The sequence below is a fragment of the Corapipo altera genome, unplaced genomic scaffold (genome assembly GCF_003945725.1).
Source record: "Corapipo altera isolate COAL_440 unplaced genomic scaffold, ASM394572v1 107b, whole genome shotgun sequence".
Classification (NCBI taxonomy): Eukaryota; Metazoa; Chordata; class Aves; order Passeriformes; family Pipridae; genus Corapipo; species Corapipo altera.
Window position 1 is genome coordinate 1,049,620 of NW_020884951.1, and position 23,141 is coordinate 1,072,760.

The window sequence follows — 23,141 nt, forward strand, 5'->3', positions numbered from 1 at the left end:
CGCTGGCACTGGATGCCCTGCCTGCTCCAGCCGCAGCTATTCCCGCCGCGAGTGCTGCAGGCAGCCGGAGGGGCAGGCACCCATCCAGCCTGGACGAGGTGCACAGAGCACACCTGTTTGCTCCCACACGGTGCTTATCCACCGCCTTCACACGCAGGAGCAGCGCTGCCTCCTCCTCCTCGCCCAGGCGGGCAGGTGGGTTTGTAACCCGCTGCTGACGCCGGGTGTGCAGCGAGCCTGCCGAGGAGCTGGGAGGGGAGGTGGTGCTGTGGCATTTCCTTGCCCAGCCGTGCTCAGGGAGCAGCGCGTTCCCAGCGCACACACGCAGGTCCCTGCACAGCCTCGCGGGGCTGAGGATGATGCCCAGATTTGGGTTCCCATAGTTATAAACACGCACATGCGCAGACGGACGCCCACCTTGCCCACACCATCCACGCGTGGCCCCGCTGTGTGGGACACACAGGCAGGCGTGCCCGGGGGCACCGGCCGAGGAAATGTGTGCAGAGTGATGCCCACGGTGAACCCCCTGTCTCTGCATGTGTGTTCAGACCTGCTCGTGATGTTCACCTGCAGTCTGCCCGTCTGGCCGCGCACGGCTCGGAGACAAAACGCTCTCCCGTGTGCACATGCCTTCGGCTACTCCCACACCCCCCAGCCAGCAGCACGGGCCACATGTATGTAGATGCTTGGCTGCAAGTGTACGTGTATATATGCAGAGCACATGCCCACCCACACGGAATCAGGGACACGGCACTCCAGAATTCAGTTCACGGGCTGGATGTGCGCGCTCCCTGAGCGGATGCAGACCCACATTTGCCAGGAATAGCTCTGACATGCAGCTGCTCGCCCACAGCTGGGCAAATGCACGACTTGCCTCTTCAGCAGGAGGGATGTGGCTTTTTGGATCAAAAGGAGTGCTGAGAGGAAAAAGACCTTGCCCTTAACCATGATGCCAGTTTATTCCCTCACTAGGCCAACTTGTAGCTGCTGAGGAGGAAAGACCCCCTGTATCCCTCTGTCCACTCTGCAGGGCCCCTGGCACACTGATTACTGTCTATGCCTCAATTTCCCTGCCTATATTAAAGAGGTAACACTTCTTCCTGAGTTTATGTCCTGTAGGAAGCTAAACAGAAGTGTTTAAATCCCCTGAGAAATATGTAGTGTCCATATTATGAATATGGAAACCTATGAATATGGAAATCTATGTACCTGTAGGAATGGCTTCTAGACATGAACAAATGCTGGTGCACACTATCAGTAACCCAACAGTGACAGTACATAAGCATGCTGCAAATCCCCACATACTGCAGGGAAATCCACAGGTGCAAGTGGACCTTGCAAGCCTAGACACGGTGTTGTGAAAATGCCCACCTGTGTGCACCTCTCTGGCCTTTTCACAGTGATTGAAGCAACGCAACGAAGAGCTGTACCACGCTCAGGTGTATGCTCAGGAACAGAGCTCAGACACAGCACAAGTGCTCAATGGTTTGTCCATGCACCAGAGCTGGGTCTGGGAAGTGTGTGTGCTGTCTCACTTTTGCACGTCCCCATCCGGCTGAGAAATCCCTGCACACACACCCTCCCAGACTGACTCCCCAGTGATCCTACATGCCTCCACCCACACCTCTGTGGAGAGCCTGGGCACCTGGGAACCCAGCCTCAGGCACCCACCAATGCCTGCTTCTGTGCTCCTGCATAAATTGTGTCCACAGCACAGTGTCTCATCGTATCCCAGTGGAGCAAGGTCTGTCACTGTCACCTCCAGTCACCTCCAGTCACCTCCAGTCACTGGGTGGGCTGTGGTCACACACACAGGTTTGTGCACATTCCTCAACTGCCCCCCTGAGTTCCAGTGCTTTCATGTGTCTGCATGCCCGTGTGCACAGTCAGGGAGTCCATACACCCCCCACACAGCGGGGACAGCACGTCTGTCTGTCTGTGTGTGCAGATACACAGACATGTCAAGCCAAACCCCCGTGCCCAGCGAGGCAGGGGGCTGGCTGGCAGAGGCAGTGCTCTGGTGCAGCTTTCCAGCCTGGCTGGGATGGATGTGGGAGGCGGTGTTGACAGGGAGACATGCTGTTGTGGTGGGTGACTGCAAAGAGCAGCGGTTGTCACCGGCAGGGTCTCTATTCTCATGCAAAGCAGGGGACGAGGGTGGCACAGAGGCTGGGTATTCAGGCAGAAAACCTATTTACCCCGCAGCACTGAATAGGTTCAATATTTTTAGCATCCCCTGCTTTCTGGTTTCCCACCTTCGGTTTCGGTTTGGCTCTTGGGCTCATTTTAGAGAGAGCTCCCTTCCTGCTGTAAAGGCTGGATTGGTGTTAGGGAGGACGGCTGTCCCCGCTGTGTGCAACTTAAAGGGTTGGGAGGGAAAGGATTGCTGCTCTGGCACACAGAGGGAAAGATGGACTCTCCCTCCCTGTCTCTGCCTCTTGATCTGCGTTGCTAAGAAGTCACAATGATGCTGAGTGACAGAAATTCTTACATGCCCAAGATCAGCCGTATGTTGAGGCTGTATGAAAAAAAAAGGAGTGTTGTTTTCTCCTTTACTTCAATAATATGAAGAAACACCTGCATGCAGTGAGAAGCAGAGGTTGCACTGGGGTGTGTGATGGTGCAGGGGGCCTGCTGGGGGGGCACCTGTGTAGTGGGGATCTTGTGTAGTGAGGACCTCAGGGCAAGACAAGCCTGTGCTGTGTAGTGTGAGACCAGGAGCAAGAACCCAGCATGGCCAGGGCTTCTGTACAGGTTGGGGGCTGAGAGCTGTGCCAAGGACAGAAAACACAAGCGAGAAAGAAAACAGGGAGGCTCTGCCCATGGCTGGGGTGTCTGTAGCACACAGGGGTGTGTTGGTGCCCTGGGGTGTGAAGGATGCTGCCTGGCCAGGACCCCTGCCCAAGCGGCCACTGGCACACAGGGTAACAGAAACTCTCTTCTCTTGTCTTTCAGCCCATCCACTGGAAATATTTCTGTGGTGAAAGAGATTGTGGACAAACTGCTGAAGGGCTACGATGTCCGCCTCAGGCCTGACTTTGGAGGTATGGTGACACTGCTTGTGGGGGGGCAGAGTGGGGGCTGTCGTGTGCCAGTGCTGCACACACTAACCTCCTGGAATGCTCCAACCCTCTCCTGTTTGCTTACCCTCACGTCCTTCTTCCCTTCTCCCTCACATTTCTTTCTCACCTCCTGGTTTCCCTTCTCCTCTCACTGGCTTTTCTCCTTCCACCGTCACCCATTTCTGCACGCAGGTGGGTTGTCCGTGGTGTGACCCTCCTGGAGATATTTTGCTGGGACAGGTTCAACCAGCTTTTCCTCCACTCCAAACTTTCCTCCATCACAGACAAGTCATCCCTCCTCCACTTCTGTTCCCAGTGCCAGATATTTTGGCTCTGTTCCCTGTGGAGGGTTGGGGTGGTCGCTGGCAGGGCTGTTGCATGGTCTGCAAGGCTGCCTCCTCAGCAACAATATTCCCTGGGGAGCTGGTGGCTAATCAGTAGAAGGTGCAAGGATCTGCAACTCCTCTCTTCTGTCCTATGCTCAAAAAGGAGAATGGCAACTGCCTGATAGGGACGAAACATGGAAAATCCTTGGGTACCATTGTGCTCCTGGGCACAGCTGAGGTCCAGTTGAGGTTCATTTCTTGGAGAGGAGCAGGCAGTGGAGAAGCACAGCTGACTGCACAGGGAGGGGGATTTGGAGGACTTCAGCCTGCCAAGATTGGCTGCTTTATGCCTTTTCTTGGCAACATTATTTCCTCCTCCCGAGGAGGTGTGTGGGGTTGGGGATGTTCAGCCTGCACCAGGACAGGTACAGATCGAGATGTCCCTCTCCTGCTGACTGATGGGAAACAGATTCATGCTTGTGTTCTCAAGGGGAAGAGAGGCCAGGGCCAATTATATGGTGATTCAAAGGAAGAGTTTTCTCCCCAAAGGCCTGATCCATAGTTCCTTGAAGGTGAGAGTGGAGGAGTATCCTCACTGATTTCATCAGGTTTTGAAGCCACCCCAGTGTGTTGCAGTTTCCCATGACTGCATGACAGAACCCGTCCCACCCTGAAACCTCTGGTGTCCTGCACCTCCCCCAAACCTTCCCCCACTCACTCACCACCCCTTACCCATAGCAGAGACTGCCTTCCATCCCCACATCCACCATGTCCACTGCCCTTGCCTCCCTGTTCCATCCTGGGGTGGAACAGGGCCTTTCAGGTGGCAGCACTAGGTGCTGCTGGACGCTGGCCTCAGGGAGGGCTGCGGGGTGGGGGAGATGCTCATCCCTCCAGAGTGCTCAGAACCATCTGAGAGGTCACCTCGGTGCAGTGGAGAGTCGCTTTGGAGGGGCCTGCAGCATCCTGCAAGGAAACAGGAGTTCCCCCGCTCCCCTCTCCTTTGGGATATGGATGGGTTTGATTTAAAAGCTCTGTCTGGGCAACATGAAGTGTCCCTGTTACCTGACCGGCCCTGATCACAGAAATTGGTGCAGTCACATTTTATGAGGGGGAGAACTGCGGAGATGACACAAAACTGGAAGAAAACCATCTTTGTAAGGCACAGAGATGACTGTGATACAGTAACACAGTAGGTGATCCGGCTCCGCAGAGGCACAGAGCAGAGGGGGCGCAGGGGCAGCCCTGGGGCTGGAGGTCCAGCAGCCCAGGCTCATTTCAGATCCTGTCTGCCCCGACTGGCAGGTCCCCGGGTCATCCAGCTGCCCCCCAGGACATGGACCAGCCCCTCCTCCAGCCCAGGCAGGGTGGGAGCCGGCAGTTCTGCTGACCCTGCTGGATCTGTGCGGTGCTCAGGCTGGGCTGGGCAGGCACCGCGTCCTTCCAGGCTACAAAACGGATGGGTCTGGGCAACCGCCACGTTTTATTTGATTTTACCCTGAATTCCCCAAGTACAAATTGCATTTCCCCTCACTCAAGCAAAGAAATAGAAATGTGACAATAACCCTCTTTCCTGTCATCACCTCGCTGCTGCCCTTCACCCTTTCTTGTCCTTCCCTTTGCTCATGGGTGCAAAGTCCTGCTGGGGAGCACCAGTGGCTGTGCCTTTGGTGCTGGGTGTGCAGGAATGCCCAGACTGTCAGCATGTCTGGTCCCCCTCCCCCTGAGGACAAGCTTATCTGGACAAAATTGCCCCTGCAGCATTTACAGCTGGGCTGAGACGTGAGCCTGGAAGCTGGAGATCATTGGCATTATGAGCCCAGGGGAAAGGGGTGCATGTTTCCTTGTACCACTGCTGTCCCCAGAGCTCACCAGTTCCCTGAGATTTTGTACCAAACCCTCTGCTAGGAGAAATCCCGTGGGATCACACAAGGGTGTGTCTAACTCTTATGTGGCTTCCAGTTCATCCACGGTCCTACTGTGAAGAGGGTGGAATTACCCCCAGTAAGTTGTGTGCAGCTGGAACAGCGATGGGACCTAAAGGAACACCATGAATCTGAGTCAGGGCAGGGTTAGGTTGGATATTAAGGAAAGGTTCTTCCCCCAGAGGGTGGTTGGGCACTGAACAGGCTCCCCAGGGCAGTGGGCACAGCACCAGAGCTCAAGGAGTGTTTGGACAACACTCTCAGGCCCACGGTGGGATTCTTGGGTTGTCCTGTGTGGTCTCAATGATCCTTGTGGGTCCCTTCCAACTCAGGATATTCTATGATCCCATGGAAAAGGCACACTCTGGGTAAAGCCCTGGAACCTGTGTGGTTATGCAGCCCTGCTACCTCTCAGGGACGTGTGGAACTGGGCTGAACTCCAGTTCCACTGTGAGGACTGGGCTGTTCTCCAGGACACTGCCCTGCAGCCTACCCTGTGCTCCACCTGGACTGTCCTGCCACCCCTCCTCTGCCTTCCAGCTGAGCAAAATGGCTGTAAGCCATCTCTGCTGGGGGAGATGATCCCTCCAACTGCTTGTGATCTTCTCCTGGGAAAACCCATGAAGGCGAGCTGTGAATGGCCAAGACAGCACCTCAGAGAGGTGGCAGGTCCTGCTTGGAGCCATGTGCCCTGGAGGAATGTCATGGAGCTGTCTCAGGGCTGGCCCAGCAGTGACAGGGGACTGGACAGGCAGCTGCCTGCGGGAGTGGACAGGTCTGGGGCAAAGCAGCTCTCACTCAGCTGCCTGTGAGCCGGGCTAAGCTGCTCCAGACAACACCTCTACCAGCCAGAGCCTTCGGCCCTCTGCGGCTCAAGGATGAGGACACTGGGGCCAGGAAGGTCAGAGCAGCCAGTACTGGGCACTCTAGAGTTGTGGGCACAGAAAAGTCCTTCCCAGGCAGATTCCCACCAGAGAAATGCAATAAACCAGGCTGCCCTCCCTTCCTCCCTTCTCTGCTCTTTCTCTGCTTGCTTTCCCCATGTTCTCCTCCTCCAGCAGCGTTTCCTTCTTGCCATCCTCCACCGACATCAGTGCCCAGTGGCAACCACCCTGCACTGTCCCCATCTGCTCAGCCCTGTGGGCAGGGTGCCACCTCCACACCCTGGGGTGTCTCCTCTACACAGCCGTGGTTGCTGCCCGTAGAGCAGGAGGGACCTTTGGATGTGAAGGAACTGGAAGAGCCTGTTCCCATGTGCCATTTCCACTCCTTGCACCTCAAGGGTGAGCTTGCACCTCACAGCCCATCTAAAAAAGCCTCTGCTCCCATGGCACAGCAGCCCCAAGTTTGTCTGCCTCGTGCCAGCACCCCCACCCTTCCAGGGATGAGGTGCTTCCATGGCTCCAAATGCATCTCACAGCTCCCCAGTCCTCTTTTTTTTTGAGAGAGAAAGAGAACTCCGACTAATGCCAAAAGGAGGACAGGCCTGCTGGGGATTGCAGTTCACTTTTTAATTTTGAGATGCCTCGTTAGCTCTGGGCCGAGCTGAGTGGCTGAGAAGCGTCAGCCACTCGCTCCCCTCCCTCTCCCCCACCCCCTTGGAAACCCATTAGGCCCAGGAGCAGGTCGGCTCTCAGGGGCAGTGCCGTGGCAATGAGGGCTCTGTGCTCACCCGGGGAGCTGGGCTGAACAGGGGGGACACAAAGGGGGAAAGCTGATGGAAAAATCTGGGAGTAACTCCTCTGGAAAGCCATCCTGGCTCGGTGGAGGTAGCCCAAGGGTGAGGAGAAGGGGTTGGTGTTGAAGGGTCTCCAGGTACATCAGCCCTTGGGGAAAAGGTGATAAACCTTCCATCCTGGGCAGCCCTGAACAGACCCCTCTTATGCCTCAGCCATAGTCCCCAAGCCCTAGAGCAGCACGTCATGTTGGAGAGATGTGGGACAGTGTCAGGGTGGGACATGTAGGGACCACAGAGCCCAGTTTTCATGGGCTGAGCACAGAGATGGCCTGGCACTGAAAGGGCAAAGCAGGTCTAAGGGGTCTGACCAGGGTGGTGATTGGGATCTGGAACTGCTTTGATGAGGGATTTGCAGGACAGGAGCAAGATCAAGCCAGGGCTCCAAGAGGGAAATCTCAGTCCTGGTACTGCAAGATCAGCAACAATGCAGACCAAATGGTCTTTGGAACAGGACAATGTATCTCACAGGGAGATCAAATCACAGGTGGGTGCCATCCAGCTGGCCCTGGCTTGAGGTATGGACAGTATAGGGGCAATTTCTATAGCACAGTAATTACACCACAGTAAGACAAGCAGAATGGTCACCATTTAGGACTGGATGAGCAGGGAATGCTGCAGATAATGTCTGGGAAGCGCTGCAGGGCCGTGGGTAGGGGAGAGAGGGAGCTTTCAGAGCAGCATGCTGGTTCTTGTAAGTGCTCTTAGGCACTCACTTTGAGAAGCATTAGTTCCATAGGAGAAAAAAAAAAAACAAACAAAAAAACCAAAAAGAAAGCAAAAGACCATATTGCCCCAGGGTAGAGAAGGCAATGGAGGAATGGCAGGAAGATCCCAAATCAGCTCAGTGACTCAGCTACTCTCTGTTGGTGCAACATTTCCAGCCCAAAACTTTTCAAGAGTTCCAAGCAGATGGCCCTTTATGGTTCTCCAGCATCATATGCAGACCTTGGTATCCAAAAGCAAGGTGAGGGCATTCTCTACTCCTTGCTGCCAGCTCAGTTAGAGTGCAGGATTCCTGGTGTTTGCCCTGGGTGGCACACACAGTGTCTGAAAATGCCTGATGAAAAACAGGATGACTGGAAAGCCCTTGGGATTGCACAGTAAATCCTGTGTTTTCATGCCTGTGGACCCAGCAGCTTCCCCTGCCCCATTTTTAATTCAAACTTACCTAAAGAGAATTAGCATTTAAGGGGTTTTGGATTGAAATGAGCCTGTGTCCTGCTCCTCAGGCAAGGACCTGGCTTCCCAGCTCTCGTCACCCTCGCTCAGTCCCACCACTCTCCCTGGCCATTCCAACCCCTCCTTAGCTGCAGTATCTTGGCCTTCCTCCCTTCTGTCCCCTGCCCCTCCTGCTCTCAGCTCCTCTCTGCTCCATCACACCTCCACCCTCTCGGGGTGCCCAGCCTGCCCCCACATCCTGTTTGTTCCCCAGCAGCTCTCCGTCAAAGGCCACTCCAAATTCAGTGGACCCGGGGATGAAATCCTCAGCCTTTCCCTGTGTAACAGCATCACTTGAAAGCCAGAATTGTAAAAATAAATGATTGCTGATGCAGAAAGTGTTGCAGTGAAGCATCGTCAGTAGCTCAGGGCTCCAGAGCTGGCTGGGCTGGCGGGTTGGTACGGATGCAGCAGGACAAAGGGGGGCCCAAAACCTGGCCCACCAGCTCCGTGTGCCTGAGAGACAGCTGGTTTTTATGGCCCTGGACTGGCAGGAATGGGAATTTGGTTTCTTACCTAGCCAAGGCTGGTGGTATTGCACGTTGTCAAGGCTTCCCGAAAATGTCCCTGTTTTCCACTGCGTGTAAGGCTGTGTTTTTTCCATGCAGCTACCTTGCCTAGGTTTTTGATGGGGAGGGGGGGAAATTTTAGGAAAAATGATTCAGAAATTCCTGAGACCAAGCCAAGGCATGTACATGATGGGGTGGGGTGTTTTTTTCTTTCCCGAAATGCTGGGGGATGAATCTGGGAGCACCCACGGCAGGGCTGGCCCATGTGCAGCAGCAGGCAGGCACCCAGGGCCACCAGCAACCTGGCTGGCACAAGGGCTGTGGCCCTGCTGCCTCTGGTGCTGAGGCAGCATCCCAGAGCACTGATGCTGCTGCAGAAGGACCAGGGTGTGGGGCTGGAAGAGAGCAGTGGGTGCAGGTCCTGGGCTGCCTGTCCTGGGAGCCATAGGAGCTGCAAACCTGCCTTTCTAGGGTGTAATTCCCAGCCCTCCAGCTCTCTTCCCCTCCTCTTCTGTGGCAAAAATGTTTAAATCTCAGAGCAGCCAGATTCAATTTTCCCTTTGCTTCTGAGATGCCTTGAGCCAACTCTTTTGGGGCAGGGAATTGAGACTTAGCAGGAAAGCTCTCATCCCACCAGAGACGGCTCTTTCCCTGCCTGCAGGAGGAATTGCCCAGAATTGGACACACAGTTAACCTGAAATGCTGCACTTCACAGGGCCTGACTCGGGTGGGAAATATCACCCTTCCACCCTTTTGCATGGCTGGGCAGAATAGCAGTTCTGGATTTGAAAGCAGAGGGGCAATTATGGATCAGACTGGGGAAATGAATTAATTGAGGAAGGAGAGGTAGGAGCTGTCTGGAAAGTCTGTAAACCCCAGTGTCACTCAAGGCCAAAGAAAAGGTGGATATGCCACCAGGGCTGCCAGTAGTCCCATTTTACTTCCTAAAAAAAAAAGAGTATTAAGAAAAGGACGTTCTTGGTCAGTCAAACTGGCTGCAGCTGTGCAGCCCTCACTTCCTCCCCAATTTATGTGACTCCTGGCTCTGGACCATGGGTCACATCCTCTCTAGGGCTAATCCAGAAGGAAGATGACAACCTCCTGCTGTTGTGTCTTACTTCATTAACTGAAGTGGCAGGAAATGAAAGGATCCAGTCCTTCTTGGGACATATGTGGATGTTAACACATTGCCACATGATGGAATTTCTATTTTTTTCACTTTGCTCTTTTTATAGGAAATCCATGCTGTGAAAGGGACTTTGAGGCTGTAAAGTCAGACACGCAGGACTTCATAAAAGCCAGAATTAGGGTTTCTCCACGGATCTATATTTGGTCCCCTTGTGAGGGTTCATCAGGAGGCAAGGTCTGAGAGTCACTTCCACTTTAGCACCCTTACAGAGCACACCAGAGATGCCATTTACACACAGAGCTGACCTTCCCCATTCCCTTCATTCCAGAAGGGGACAGGCTGGGACCATGGCAGAGGGGACCACGGTCACAGCAGGTGACTGGGGCAGATTGAACCAGACTGGAGTGAGGTCCTTGTCTGATGCAAAGCCTGGGACTGAGCAGCCAAAGACCATCTTGGACTTGTGCTTTCTTGACTGCTCTGTTTTCAGACCTGCTCACAGCACAGAATCAGTTGTTTTTATAACTGTTTCAAGCACACCAGTACAGCATGGACACATTCACACCTCCCCTCTGAGAAGGCAAAGGTTCCCCCTGCTGAGGGGTGCCCAGTCCAAATGTGATTTTCCAGGATACTGAGCAGCACTGTAGCCAGACACTGCATGTTTGGAGCACAGCTCCTATTGATTTCAGCCACAGCTGTGAGTGTTCAGCCCCAGTGCCCCAGGAGAGAGGCACAGAGAGTTCATGGGAATCTGTGAGGTTTAGGTGGCTTGCACAGGAACCCCTGTACACATCCAGTCCTGGAGAACAGAGCTCAGCCACAGAAACACCTTTCCTATCCTGGAGGCTTCCTCCTCACTCACTGCATGGCTACCAGGGACACCCCTGCACCATCCTCAGAGCAAATCCATCCTCTCTCAAACAAGGAAAAGGAATGAACAAGGATACAGTGGGTTGTTTCATTAGGAACTGGCTCTGTAACATCCATTCAGCACTGGGCATCCTTCCACCTAACTTTCAACCATTTTGTTTTCTCATGAATTTTTTTTTTTTTTTGAGTGCAATAATATTCTAGAATATCAGACCTTTCTCCGGGGTGACAGAGCTTGTGAACCTCTTGCTGCATGTTGAACATACTTGTGCATTCATGTGTGGCCCCACTTATTATCCTCCTTCAGAGACAGGAGTCTCTGGCCCAGAGCAGCAGAGGGAGTTTTGGGTGGTGCTTTGAAGACAGTAACGGAGATGAATTCCCCTGAGACTCATCCTGGAGTCAAACTGGTCTTGGGTTTCTGAGCAACCCATGTGCCTGCCCTAGAGCTGTGCCTGGCAGTACCAAGCATTGTTTTTGGGGTTTGGTATCCAGTGGAGAACCTGAAGTTTTGCTGTCATCCATTACGCAGCACATTGTCACTGGAACAGGAGGAGATGTTGATTCTCGTGCCCGTGCCAAAGCCTGTGTCACATAATTGCATCTGGTTGCCCTTCTCCTTCCTCTCCACCCTTGGTTGGTGCAGTCTCTCCCTGCAGCTCTGCTCAGGCCCTGACACAGCTGCTTTCCAGCACTGCTGGAGCTGGTCCTTGGCAGTGCACTGTGGCCAGCAAAGGGCTCTCAGATATCTCTCTCAAAAGAAAGATGTCATCATCATTTTAACAAAGCAGTTATTCCATAAATTTTGTGTCTACTCTTAGTCGTAGATTTTTTACAACAAAATGCAATGCATTCGAGTTACTGATTAGTAGACTAATTCCAATACCTCTTAATTAATTAAATGCCTGAAAGCAGATGGTTGTTTATGGAGTGTCTGGAAGATGTTTACCACCTCACCTGGACCCATCTTCTTCCTTGACTAACATCTACATAATACTCACCATTTCTGAGATTATTCCTGCTGGCAAAGTTGCCTTTGAGGGACTGTCACTGATGGCAAAATAGAAAAAGAGTGTAAAATCCATCAGCAGAAGTCCTCTTGATTACTCAAAATACATTCCCACAGCCCTAGAGCTGTTCATCAGAGCAGCTTTACACACCTGCATTGTTCACTTCCTAAGACTCCCAGTATCCCTGTAAGGTAGAAAAAATATTTTCAGCCCATATAACACAAAATACAAAAGCCAAGGAATATGCTGCAGTTTTACTGCGAGGTGAAGGAGCCTCTCTGTGTTCACATCACTTTTCTTACCTAAATCTGATTCAAAGAAAAAAATTTGGAGGCTACTACTGTGTCAGGCTGAAGGGATGTAAGATGGTTCCTTGGTCTGCAAGATCCATTCTTGCAGAGAGCCCTTGGTGGAGGTTTTTAAGTGTCTCTTTATATCTTGATGTTTCATGCACTTTTTAAGGCATTCCTAGAAACATGGGCAAGACAAATGATGTGCTTAATGATGGCAGAAGGTTCATTAAAGGAATTGACACCACATATGTGAGAAAGAGAAATGTTGGACGGTGGAGCTCCATAGCATGAGCAGATTGGTCAGAAAAACAGGTATTCTGAGGATCCAGTGATGGATACTGTTCCCACTAAATGGAAGGAAGCAGAGCTCTTCTCAGCCAGCCCTTCCTCCCAGGATGTGGGAGCACTGCTGTTTGCTTTGAGCAGGGTATGAATTCCAGGCTGGTTTGGGAAACACTGATCATGCAGTTCCTATAGGCTGTTTTTCTGGTTTTGGCATTTATCCTTGGTTCTGTGTCAGAGCTAAAAACTCTTTTTCTTCTCCGATATTTCCCCCCCTCCCCTCCCTGTTCTTTGCAGTCCTGCAGGAATTGTGCTGTTAAATAATTGTGTGCTTACAGATGTCCCTGCTTGTGACAGGGTCAAGCCTCAACCAAACCTCCCGTGTCCAGAATTTCCCTCCCCAGACCTCAGGACCTCTTAGTTCAAGTCTGGGATGGCTCCGAGTACAGTTTTAGTTGGAGAAGAGCCTCTGTAAAATTACATCTTGTTGTTCCATATTTATTCTCCCTCAGTGGTTTCCATGTCAAACTTGCTCAGTTTACCAGTCAAAACAAGATATTTCTACCTGCCAGATCTGCCAGCTCAGCCTGGGCTCTGGAAATCAAGCTGTGCTCTCTCTGCTCTGGACATCATCACCAGCCAAAAAGGGTTCTCAAATCAGGGCTGAGCTGGAGGTGAGGTTGATTATGCACGAATATAATTTGTTCTTGAGTGGCGTTACGGGCTCTGTGTGACAGAGAGCAGCAAGGCTCCTGTGCTCTACAAATATTGACTAACAAATCTTCCCCCCCCCACCCGGGGGATGATGGGCCACCACTGGGTCCCTGTCACACCTCAGGGACACCAAGAGGGGGCAGCTTGTTGGGGATGAGAGCGAAAACCCACAGCAGCACAGGGAATGGCACTGGGCAGTTCTGCCTCCTGTTATTCTCTTTATTTGTGACAACAGATCTAAGCACCTTCAGCACTCTGGCCTGTTGCTTGGTCAGCAAACCAAGACCTTTCCTTTGACTGTGGTGCCCTGGGAAATCCAGCAGGGAAAAGGCAGATGAGCCCACTCCTTGCTGCAGAGAAATGCAGGGGTACAGCCATAGGAAAGGCTCTTAATTAATGGGCATTGATTTTGTTCACAAGCAGTTCCCCTTCTGGTGGATGGAGCAGGAAGGCATTCCTCCATGTCCTTCCCAAAAAAACCTGAAATTTTGATCGTTGGCTGAATATTGTTTCTTAAAGTGGTATGTGGCAGATAATATATTCACTGTGTATGAATGTGCCATGGAATAGAAGAATGGGAAGGTGTCCTGGTTATTGCACTACCTTCAGCTTTCACTCCTGTGCTGTGTAGTGAATCCCACCAGGGTCTGTCAGCACGAAGGGGCACCCAGAGCCTTCCCTGCCCCCATGTAAGACTCAGCTCTCTGAGCCCACAGAGTCATTTCAGCCACTAAAAGCCACGGGAGGCTTTTCTCTGTGACACAGCCCAAGAGCAATGGAAAAAACAGTGTGACTGACTTGGTTCCTGTGACACTTCATCACCCTGTGCTTGCATTTGGGACCAAGGCTCAGCAGGCAGCTGGGATGTGAGTCCAGGAAAGCTTAATCTCCTGCCCCCTGGAGAAGAGTCTCATCCTGGTAGGAAATTTTTGGAACTGAAGGAGAGGGTAGGCTATGGGCTGAATTCTTCTTCTTATCCTCCTTTCATAGCAAAAATAGAACATTCATCACAAGTTCCCCTACATGTTTTTCTTCCCTATTGCACACTAGCAACTTGCTAGTATTTGAAGCTGCAGAAAAAAAGAAAAAAATTGGTGAGTACTCAAGTTAATAATGTGCAATTATTTTGTTGATGAATCGCTGGAGATAAACATATACATAAAAACTCTGCAAGATCCACTGACCCATGCATCCTGAGTGAAATCAACTATTTTGGTGAACAAATGGCACTTGGTTTTATGTCTTAATGAAGGGGTTCTCGGGTAAAATGCAACCCCAATTTTTGTCCTGCTGAATTTCCAGGACATTTTTGCGAATCAGCCCTCGCTGAAATAATGAATGGGATTGACCAGCACAGGGGTCAATCCCTCAGAAGTGAACAACTTAGAAACTTGAATTCTTTTTTCCTGCTAAACTCTTGCAATTCTCAGTCATCACTGAATTTCATAAGATTTTTGCTTTCTTCAGACTGTGGAGAAAAGGGCAGAACGACCTGAACAAAGCAGGTCCAAGAGCCTCAGAAATGAAGGGATGAAAATTTATAATCCCATGTTTAACATTCGGAAAAGGGGAGGCTTGTCTGTGTGTGTGCTTTGCTGCTCAGGATTCCTAGTGCAGACTCATGATTTCCATGTGGATGTCATGATATTTTCAGGCCTGACTCACTCCATTTTCTCATTCCTTGCACTGTAAATTGTCCTGACTGCCACTGAGCATGAGCCTTGGGCACTGGGCAGCCCCAAAACTCTGCCTCTGAGCTGAGCCCAAGAGCCACATGCCCTTCATGGGGTAAGGAAAGGACTGAGCGTGTGGTTATGGGGAGGTGATGATGGGAGGCACCAACAATAAAGCCCTAATGGAAGGCTTTATTGGGAAGGATAAGGTGGACACTGGGAAAAAAAAAAAATCCCTGTATCTCCAGAAAGGACTTGACAGAAGTAACAAGAACAGAGTGACCTTCTCTCCCTTGGAGAGCCCGGCCACTGACTTTGCACTGTGCTGGGGGATGAAGCACCACGTCCAGCACTCAGAAAATCCTCCCATGGAGGTGTGGCCACAGCAGGGCTGTCCCCTGCTGCTCCCTGATGGCCCAGCCCTGATTTCAATATTTGTGCAAGTTTACCACGTCCCAACCTGGCCATCTTGTCTCTTTTGGTTTTTTTTCCCCTCATGCTGAGCATGACCAACTGGATTCAATCCAGGAGTTACACGCTGTGGTATCCTTTAAAGACAAGAGTCTGTAAACAGTGATGAGGAGGTGTGACTAATTCATAAAAAATTGAAAAAAGGAGGGGGGGGAAAGAGAAAACACCTTGTTGTTGTCACTTTGATAAAAATGACAAGTCCAGATATTTTGTTGTTGTAACAAACACTTCCAAGACAGAGTAATGGATTTGATATGAACAGAGGAGCCTGTGTTAACCCATTCAAATTAATTTGGTTCAGCTCATTTTCAGCTGAGGGGATTAGATGGCTCAGGATTTGGGAGGGTGTTTTCCCAGACAGGTCACACACTGTAGCACAGGCCAGGTCTGCAGTTGTTTGGGGGGTGATATTTCCAGCGCACATAAGAGAGAGGCTCCTTCACGTAGCAAATGTTTATTGATCTCGTGCATGAAAAGCCCAGCACTGAGAAGCTGGGTCAGGACCTTTGTGCCTCTGGTGGGCAGGAGAGATGTGAGACAAACCCATGGGCAACGGAGGAGGAATTTCCACAGCTGCCAGCTGGTATGCAGGGAAAATTGCTAAATGGGCTCAGCTGTGGGACACTCTGGCAGCCCCACCTGGGGTGGGTGGGTGCTGTGGGATGAGGTGGGAGGGATTGTCTCCTATATAGCAGCCCCACCCTTGCCTTTGGGGCTTGTTTGCCTGTGAGGAGGAGGGTGGTGATGTGGTTTTTCAGGTAGGTTGCTGCTCCTCCTGCCTCCTGAGCTGCTGCAAGGGATGTTGGGGTGGTGGGGGTTTGGCAGTGCCATGGATTGAGCCCTGATCCAGCTTAAAAATCCGTGTGCATATGTGGATGTTATAGCACCAGAACTTGTATGGGAACTGAGCGTTTTGCATTGTAAAGAGTGTTTTCCGGGCTGTGGTGAGTCCTGGGAGCTGGAGGTGGGGCAGGAGGGGGCAGCTGCCTGCACAAAGTGAGTGTGCTCTGGTAGGAAGCTGTAGGTATAAGGTTAAATACCCTTTGTATGTTTACCCTGGGGATTCAAAATACTTTGTATGTGTGCAGTCCTTCCTGAAGGCCTGCCCCCTTCAAAATCAAGGTAATAGGGCTGGGAAATGAGGAAAGGCAGTGTGCCAAAGGCATCTGAGGCTGCCCCAGCTGGAGGAGGGTGGCAGCTCTGGGAGTGCAGACCAGTGCCCTGGCTGGCTGTGGGAGATGGACCAAAGGTGAGCTCTGAGAAAATGCAAAAGGGCTGGACTGCTCCTGAGTGCAACCCAGCTCCCCAGGCAGGCAGAACTGTGCCCCCCCCAGCAGCAAGGCCCACGGGGAGATGCACTTGCCTGCCAGGATCCTGGCAGAGGTAGGAGGGAAGTCTTCTCAGGTGGAGAAATGTGGGGGTGGCTGTTCAGCGTGGGTCTGATGCTTCACGTTGCTGCTGGGGAGGAGATGCCTGGCTTGTGCTGGTTTATGATATGCACTTGCTCAGGAAGCCTTGTTGCTCTCCTGCTATTGCTGTTGGTGGAGAGTAAGAGCTGAAGAGATCTGGGATGCTCAGTGTCTCTACTTTCCCAGGATTAGGTCAGTGTAAAGACAGGGAAAGGCAAGGTTTCACAGTGCTGGCTCTTCAGTGAGGGGTATAAAAGCAAAACACCAAGTGTGTGCCCTGGAGACTGTAAAACAACAGAGCTGGTCCATGGGGGGTGCCCTGGGGGCCATGGGGAGGGGTGGCCCTGGAAGGGGAAGGCAGGTGCCAGTCCTGGCTTTGGCAGCACCAGGAGGTCAGAGCGCTGCTTTCCTCTGCTGAGGGTCAGGCCTGGATCTGCCTTCTTTGCTCCAACAAAGATTCCAGTGGCTGTGGCAGCCCTGCAGAGCCAGCTGGTTGTGGTGGGTTGATCTGCATGAGCTGGGTGCTCCCTGCTTTAGGGGATGGATGGTAGCTGGCACTTGGGAAAGTTACTCTTAAGTGCTTGTTTTCTTGAGACCCATGGGTGGGACCAGGTTGATAATGATCAGTTCTGGTGAGATGATGCAGTTCTATGTGCCTGTAAATAAGAGCAAATACATAGCTGGACAAACCTGGGAGCTTATTTTCCCCTCACTTTGCTGTAGCCTTACCAAGTGTGCATCACCCGGGCAAGAGATACGCAACCAGGAGGCTTTGGAAGACTATCATCATCATCACTTGAGGATAAAATAGCTTTAAAAATTCCTCTTCTGAATATTGACCTAGACCTCTTCCAAGAACAGATGATTTTCTGAGTAGTCAGTAATTTTTCTCAGTGTTGAAAGCCCTGTGTGTGTGTACAGGTGCTTTGCTGTACTGGGTGCACTGGCAGTACAGATGTTGTAAGGGTTGGTGTCTATTCTCTTGTTCCATTTTTAAGCCTGTACATTTGAGACCTTGTTTCTATTCAGCTTGGGTAGCTGTCTACCAACATCTTTTAAAATCAACCTTGATTTAGCTTCCTCTGTAATCCTTCAATACCTCTGGGACAACCTTTACACTGTTTTTGCAGCCTGGTGATTGTTCTCTCTCACTTCCAAATTTCCATGGGATATTTGCAGTATCCCAACTCTAATACCTACTAATCCATTAAAAATACCCATGAGATAGATTAGGTAATCCACTGTGCCTCACAGATTGTGCTCCTTAACTCTCTGCTTTCCCTGGAACAGTCACACAACGGGTGCTACATCTGCCCTGGGAAAGCATTGTTCCCCCAGCAGATCCCTCAGCACGGGCTCAGGAGCAGGCACAGCTTGCTGGAGAAAATGCTCTGTGACTGTTCAGATCTGCAGGGACAGCTTCATGTGACAACAGGCTGGAACTGTGGCTGCTGTTGTCCAGGCTAACCTGAGTGTTTGCAGGGAGCATCACAGGAGAGCAGTGCTGTCAGGAGCAGTGGTCAGTTCTGCCTGCTCTGCAAGTGCTGTGTCTCCTGGCTCCTTGCTGAAGGACTGGCCTCATTGCTTGCCTGCAGGAAAGCCTCTTACTGAAACCTTGGTTTATTCAGTGTTTGGATACCCTGAAAGTTCACTGAAGAGCTGTGCTATGGTTGTACCCTCCCTTAAATGTCCCGTTCAGCATGTGCTTTCCTTGATATCACCACCTTGGTGAGAGCTTGTTCCAACTTGCTTTTTTTTCTTGGGAAGTCCCCAGTATTCCACCTTCTTAGGTGAATATTGCAAATCCTCTGACTGGATGAGGTGACTTGCCAGGCTGCCAGGAGAGCAGAATGGCACAGGCTGGAAATTCTTATGAACCTCCTTGTCTGGGGTGACACTGTGCCAGGTCTGGCGTGGTTGGGTGGAAAGCATACCTGGGTCAGGCACAGTCTTGTTCTGTGAAGAGGCTCAGCGACATAAAAAGCACCAAATACTCCCTAAAACAGTATGGCAAAATGTAGGAAACCTGTCATGCTGAAGAAACTGCTTTTTCCTAGACCTATTTTGACTCTGGCTGCAATCTCCATGAGAACTAGTGGTGGTAGATGCCCCTCCTGCCCCTGCAGAACAGTGGGTCCATTGGGGAAGGAGCAGGCATTGACAGCCCCAGATACCCTGGAGACCAGGACCCTGCCTTTCAGCTCCAAAATACTGTCAATACTTCCCGTGGAGGAGATTCCTCAGCAGTGGCAATTCCCCCATACACCCTGTTCCATCACAGATGGGAAGGCAAATGTCATATTTGCTGACTTGCCATGAGACCGCCTCTCTCTCTGCCCAAAATTGTAATGCCATGGTGTGCTTTGCTCTTTTAAATCCTAGAGATGCCGTGGGGTGACCTGCTGAGGGTAAGGGTAGAGCTTCAATAACAGCCTCCAAATGTGTTTGTTTCTGGCTGTTGTGCTGAGCCTGGCAAAAGAAGGGCACAGCACTGGCTGGGGCAGTGAGTGAATAAAATGAGTGGAAAAAAAATATAAGTGGGAAAAGGATTGGAAAGTGTTAAATGGGTATTTAAAGCTAGATTTTACTGGAAAAATTTAAGTAGGTTCTTAAGGGACCCTGCTGAACTTGGTGCTTCTAGGTGTCACTGCAAATCAGAGATGCTGCATGAAAGTGGTTCCCAGAACATTTCTGCTTTCATGATACATGGTCAACTTTTCTTGCTCCTCAAGCAATGTTAACACTAAGCTGAGTTTGTGCTTGATGCTGTACATAAGCTAAAATGAAAGGAAAGGAACAGGAAAATCAGTGTTGGGAAACTTCTTTGTGTTTTGGCTCGTGTAGCCTGCTGGGATGGCATCTTTTAGATGTTCTCTTACTGCTGTAGCAGAGCTTCAGTCCTGAGATCTGTGAGCACAGCTATTATGCAGACAGCAATTTGTGAACTCCTCTTAGAATCCTCCTGTCTGCTGAAACCCCAGGAGCACTTCCATTCTCCCTGTGCTGGGGTGTGGTAAACCCGAGTGGCCTCTGAATTATCTTTTGGGTGGGTTTAAAACAACTATGGCACAGGACCAGTTAGTCTATCAGCTGGAAATGGTTCAAGGGTGTGTGTTTTGGGGGGGATAGAGGGAGATTTATGCAGAGATGGTGTGTTTGGGTCCAGGCAGTGGTTCCTCAGCCAGTGAGGAGCCTTGTGCTGGATGTGCCGCCTCCTGCACCTCTGATCACCTGCGAGCTCTCGCCTCCCAACGACCCACGTCTGGCAGCCCTTGTGTAACCAACTCCTGGCTGCACGTAGCAGTGACGTGGGTCGTGGTTTTCAGCTGTAAACACAAAACCAGGGTGCCCCGAGGTCCAGTGCTGTGAACAAAGCAGAGGCAGCAACGTGGGCAAACTGATTTCTGCGGGAGGAGCGAGCAGACCCTGAACGTTCCTCCATCGTTCAGGAATGTGGGGATGAGGCTAAATGGGAGAAGTCCTGGGAGTGGGATTGCAGAGTGTGTGCCTTTGGTGAGCCTGAGAATGTCCTGACAGCTGGTCCTGTTGGGTGGGGGGATTATTGGAAATGCAAGTAAGGCCCTGCAGTGCCCACAGCTCTTCATGTCAGCTAACCCGACCCCCTTCGTGCCTCTCACCCTGTGTGTGCAGAAATCGTTCTGCCAGAGAGTGCAGGGCAACCTTATCTGGCATTTGCTGTTTTGGGGCTCTAGTGCCATTGCTGTCCTTCAACTTTTGGAGGGTTGGGATTGAGGAACAGGATTTTGCATGGATGGATTCTTTATGCTTGTGGGCATTTACCATTGCCGGGTAAGGCACAGACCTGTTCTGTCTGTAGGTTTAGTAACTGAAGCCTCTAATTTCCCTCTGGTTGGCTTTGTTTACTCAGCAGAAGACCTTAAAGCAGCTTTCCTGCTGCTGCAGGGATCTCAGGGACTGGTGATGCCACAGGCAGGGTGCAAGCAGGGAACGCTGAGGCTCATGCACAAAGCTGTCTCGAATAATTTTTCCTCTTGTCCAAAAGAGACAGGGCTGTACTCCCTCCTCCTGCATGTGTGATGCACTCTAATGGCAAGAGCTCAGCTGCCCCTTCACCGTCTCTAACCTCCTACACAAAGGGAGCAGCTCCCAGGATGGGTGCAGCAGGTTTGGAGAAGCTTCTGCGGTTTTAGGAGGATTCTGTACAGGGGAGGTTGCTTTTTTTCTTTTGTCTGTACTGGTGACATGTGATCTTTGTTTCACTGGCTGGTTTCTGGGTACCAGGCTTTAAAATAGAGATGTAGGCAAATTGGCAAAAGGCCAGAGGAGAGCAGCACTAATTGTCAGAGCTTTAGAAAACATGACCTCTGAGAAGAGGGTGAAGAAATCAGGTGCATTTAATCTAGACATGACAGTATTGGTGGGGGAGGGAGGGGGATGTCATGGTTTCTCAGTACATAAAAGCTGTTGTTAAGGAAGGATGATTGATTTATTCTTTCACTATCATGGAGTGTGGGGGGGGGAAAGATGAGACTCAACTACATTTAAACTGCAGAGAAGATTTGGTTTGAATATTTAGGAAAAGCCTTCAATGCAGTGAAATGCAGGAAGATACTATTCAGGGGAACTGTGAAATTTCTGACACCCTGTTAATGCCTTTGTTGCTGTAGTTTAGACTAAAGGGTAATTTTAAGGCTGATCCCTGTTCCTTAGCAAGTGCCTTGGCTCTGCCAGCATTGCCAAATTCACATGGTCACAAGTGCAGCAACCAGGCTCCCCAAAACACTGGCTGTAGTTCATAAAATGATGTGGCTTCAGTGGATCACAAAGTGACTTCTGTTCATCTGCCCACTGGTTTGGAGTCTTTTTGGCTGTGTCTGTATTGCAGTTGGAGACCTGATGGCAAAGGAACCCAAACTTGCTCTAATGTAGCTTTTTTGGGTAGGAGTGAAGAGGGGGCAGCTTGGACCTGCGTTCAGGGCAGTTGCCTGAGTAACCATCCCCCTATTATCCTGAATTCTGTGCTTCAATGCACTCTGCAGGTGAGATCCCAGGCTGAGATGTGGAAGAGATGTCCTGATCCAGGCTGCCCTCACTGGCTGTAGTGCAGGCAGACACAGGCTTGGAGATACACCTTTCCTCTGCAGTTGTGCCATCAGAATTACTGCTGTAGCAACATGACTCCAGGTTCTGGGGCTTTTATGCATTATCAAATAAAATGTGAAAGTAATAACTGGTTGCTGGGAAAATATTGCATATTAGCACAACTTGTTCTCTACCTTGACTGGTTTTGTATTTGACAAGTATCAGTGGCAGAAAAAGGACAGGTTTTATTATAACTCCTTTGTCTGCTTACCTTCCAACTTCTCGAGTACATTATTCACAGGCATCAAACTACTTTTGGGACAAAGTGTTGGTGATTTCTCCAGTGGTGGTGAGAAATGGGGACATGGGAGGGTGCTGCTCACTGTGAAAGTGGCAGAGTTTCTCACATTCCCTCACTCGTGATCTTGCCTGCAAATCCTCTCTTTTGCTTTAAGGGCAGAAGGTCTAGTTCTTTGCACCCATTGGCAAGGCACAGATAAAAGCATGGGCCTTTAATATCAGGTTTACTTCTTTTGCCTTGTCTCAGATCCACAAATGCAGAGTTCTTCCTTCTAAGGGCAAGTTTTCAGATGATGTTATCCCATACTTCAAATACCCTACTTTTGTATCCCTCTAGCCTGAAGCTATTAACATTGGCAGAATTGATGTCCTTTGTTTATTTTGTGTGCTACTTAAAACCTGAATGTTGGCCACCAGTCGGTCTGGTTTTCCATTGGGCTGCAGTGGGAGTCAGGACATGCTTTTCCTGGTGGCTGTGTTCATGCTCTTCAATCCCTGTCTGCAAGCCAGCCTTCAGAACTGGGATGGAGAAGGTGAAATGGCTTCTCAGTGATCAAGCTAAGGTCTGGTAAAGGCAGGACTTCTCCTGCCTTCATCTTTGGGGTGTTTGTGTGACAGTCACACTCAGAAGCCTGTGGGTTGCTGGGCCACACATTCCAGGGGTTGCAGGTGGGCAGTGTAGGCTCTCCCTTCTGTGATAGATGGGATGGAGAGGACTTGGCAGTGCCAAGAGGAGCATTGCTGACTCTGTACAGGAGCTGGGTACAGCCCAGCCCGGGCTGGAGGGGGTCAGCAGGGCTGATCTCTCCACTCCAGTGTTCTTCTTGGAGCTGGGAGTAGGAAGGTCTGGAGCTTATCCATGGCTCTGCCACTGAGTCACTGCATGACCTCAGGCACTCAGATACCATGGTGATGAACACAGCACAAATGTCTAGACAGATAGAATAGATTGGATAGACTCTGGGTTTGACAAATATTTGTATATCCCCACTGTCAGTGCTCCCCTGCTATACCCACCCAACCTGCTGGATTCAGTGGGGCTTGGGCACAGCAGAGGGGGAAGAACCACTTTTTGCACTGAAGGAAGGAAGGGATACACAACCACAGTGACACAAACACTGCTGGGGACACACTGGAAGATGAGC

The 23,141-nt window shown here is 51.0% G+C and overlaps 1 protein-coding gene across 2 annotated transcripts in view; it reads left to right on the forward strand.

Annotated features, from left to right (window-relative positions):
* Positions 1 to 23,141, forward strand: part of LOC113956530 (gamma-aminobutyric acid receptor subunit beta-4) — a 70,373-nt gene that overhangs the window by 487 nt on the left and 46,745 nt on the right. For both annotated transcript variants that reach the window (XM_027663224.1, XM_027663225.1), the window contains exon 2: positions 2,956 to 3,044. In XM_027663224.1, coding sequence (XP_027519025.1) covers positions 2,956 to 3,044 — 89 coding nt within the window. The remainder of the gene's footprint in view (positions 1 to 2,955; positions 3,045 to 23,141) is intronic.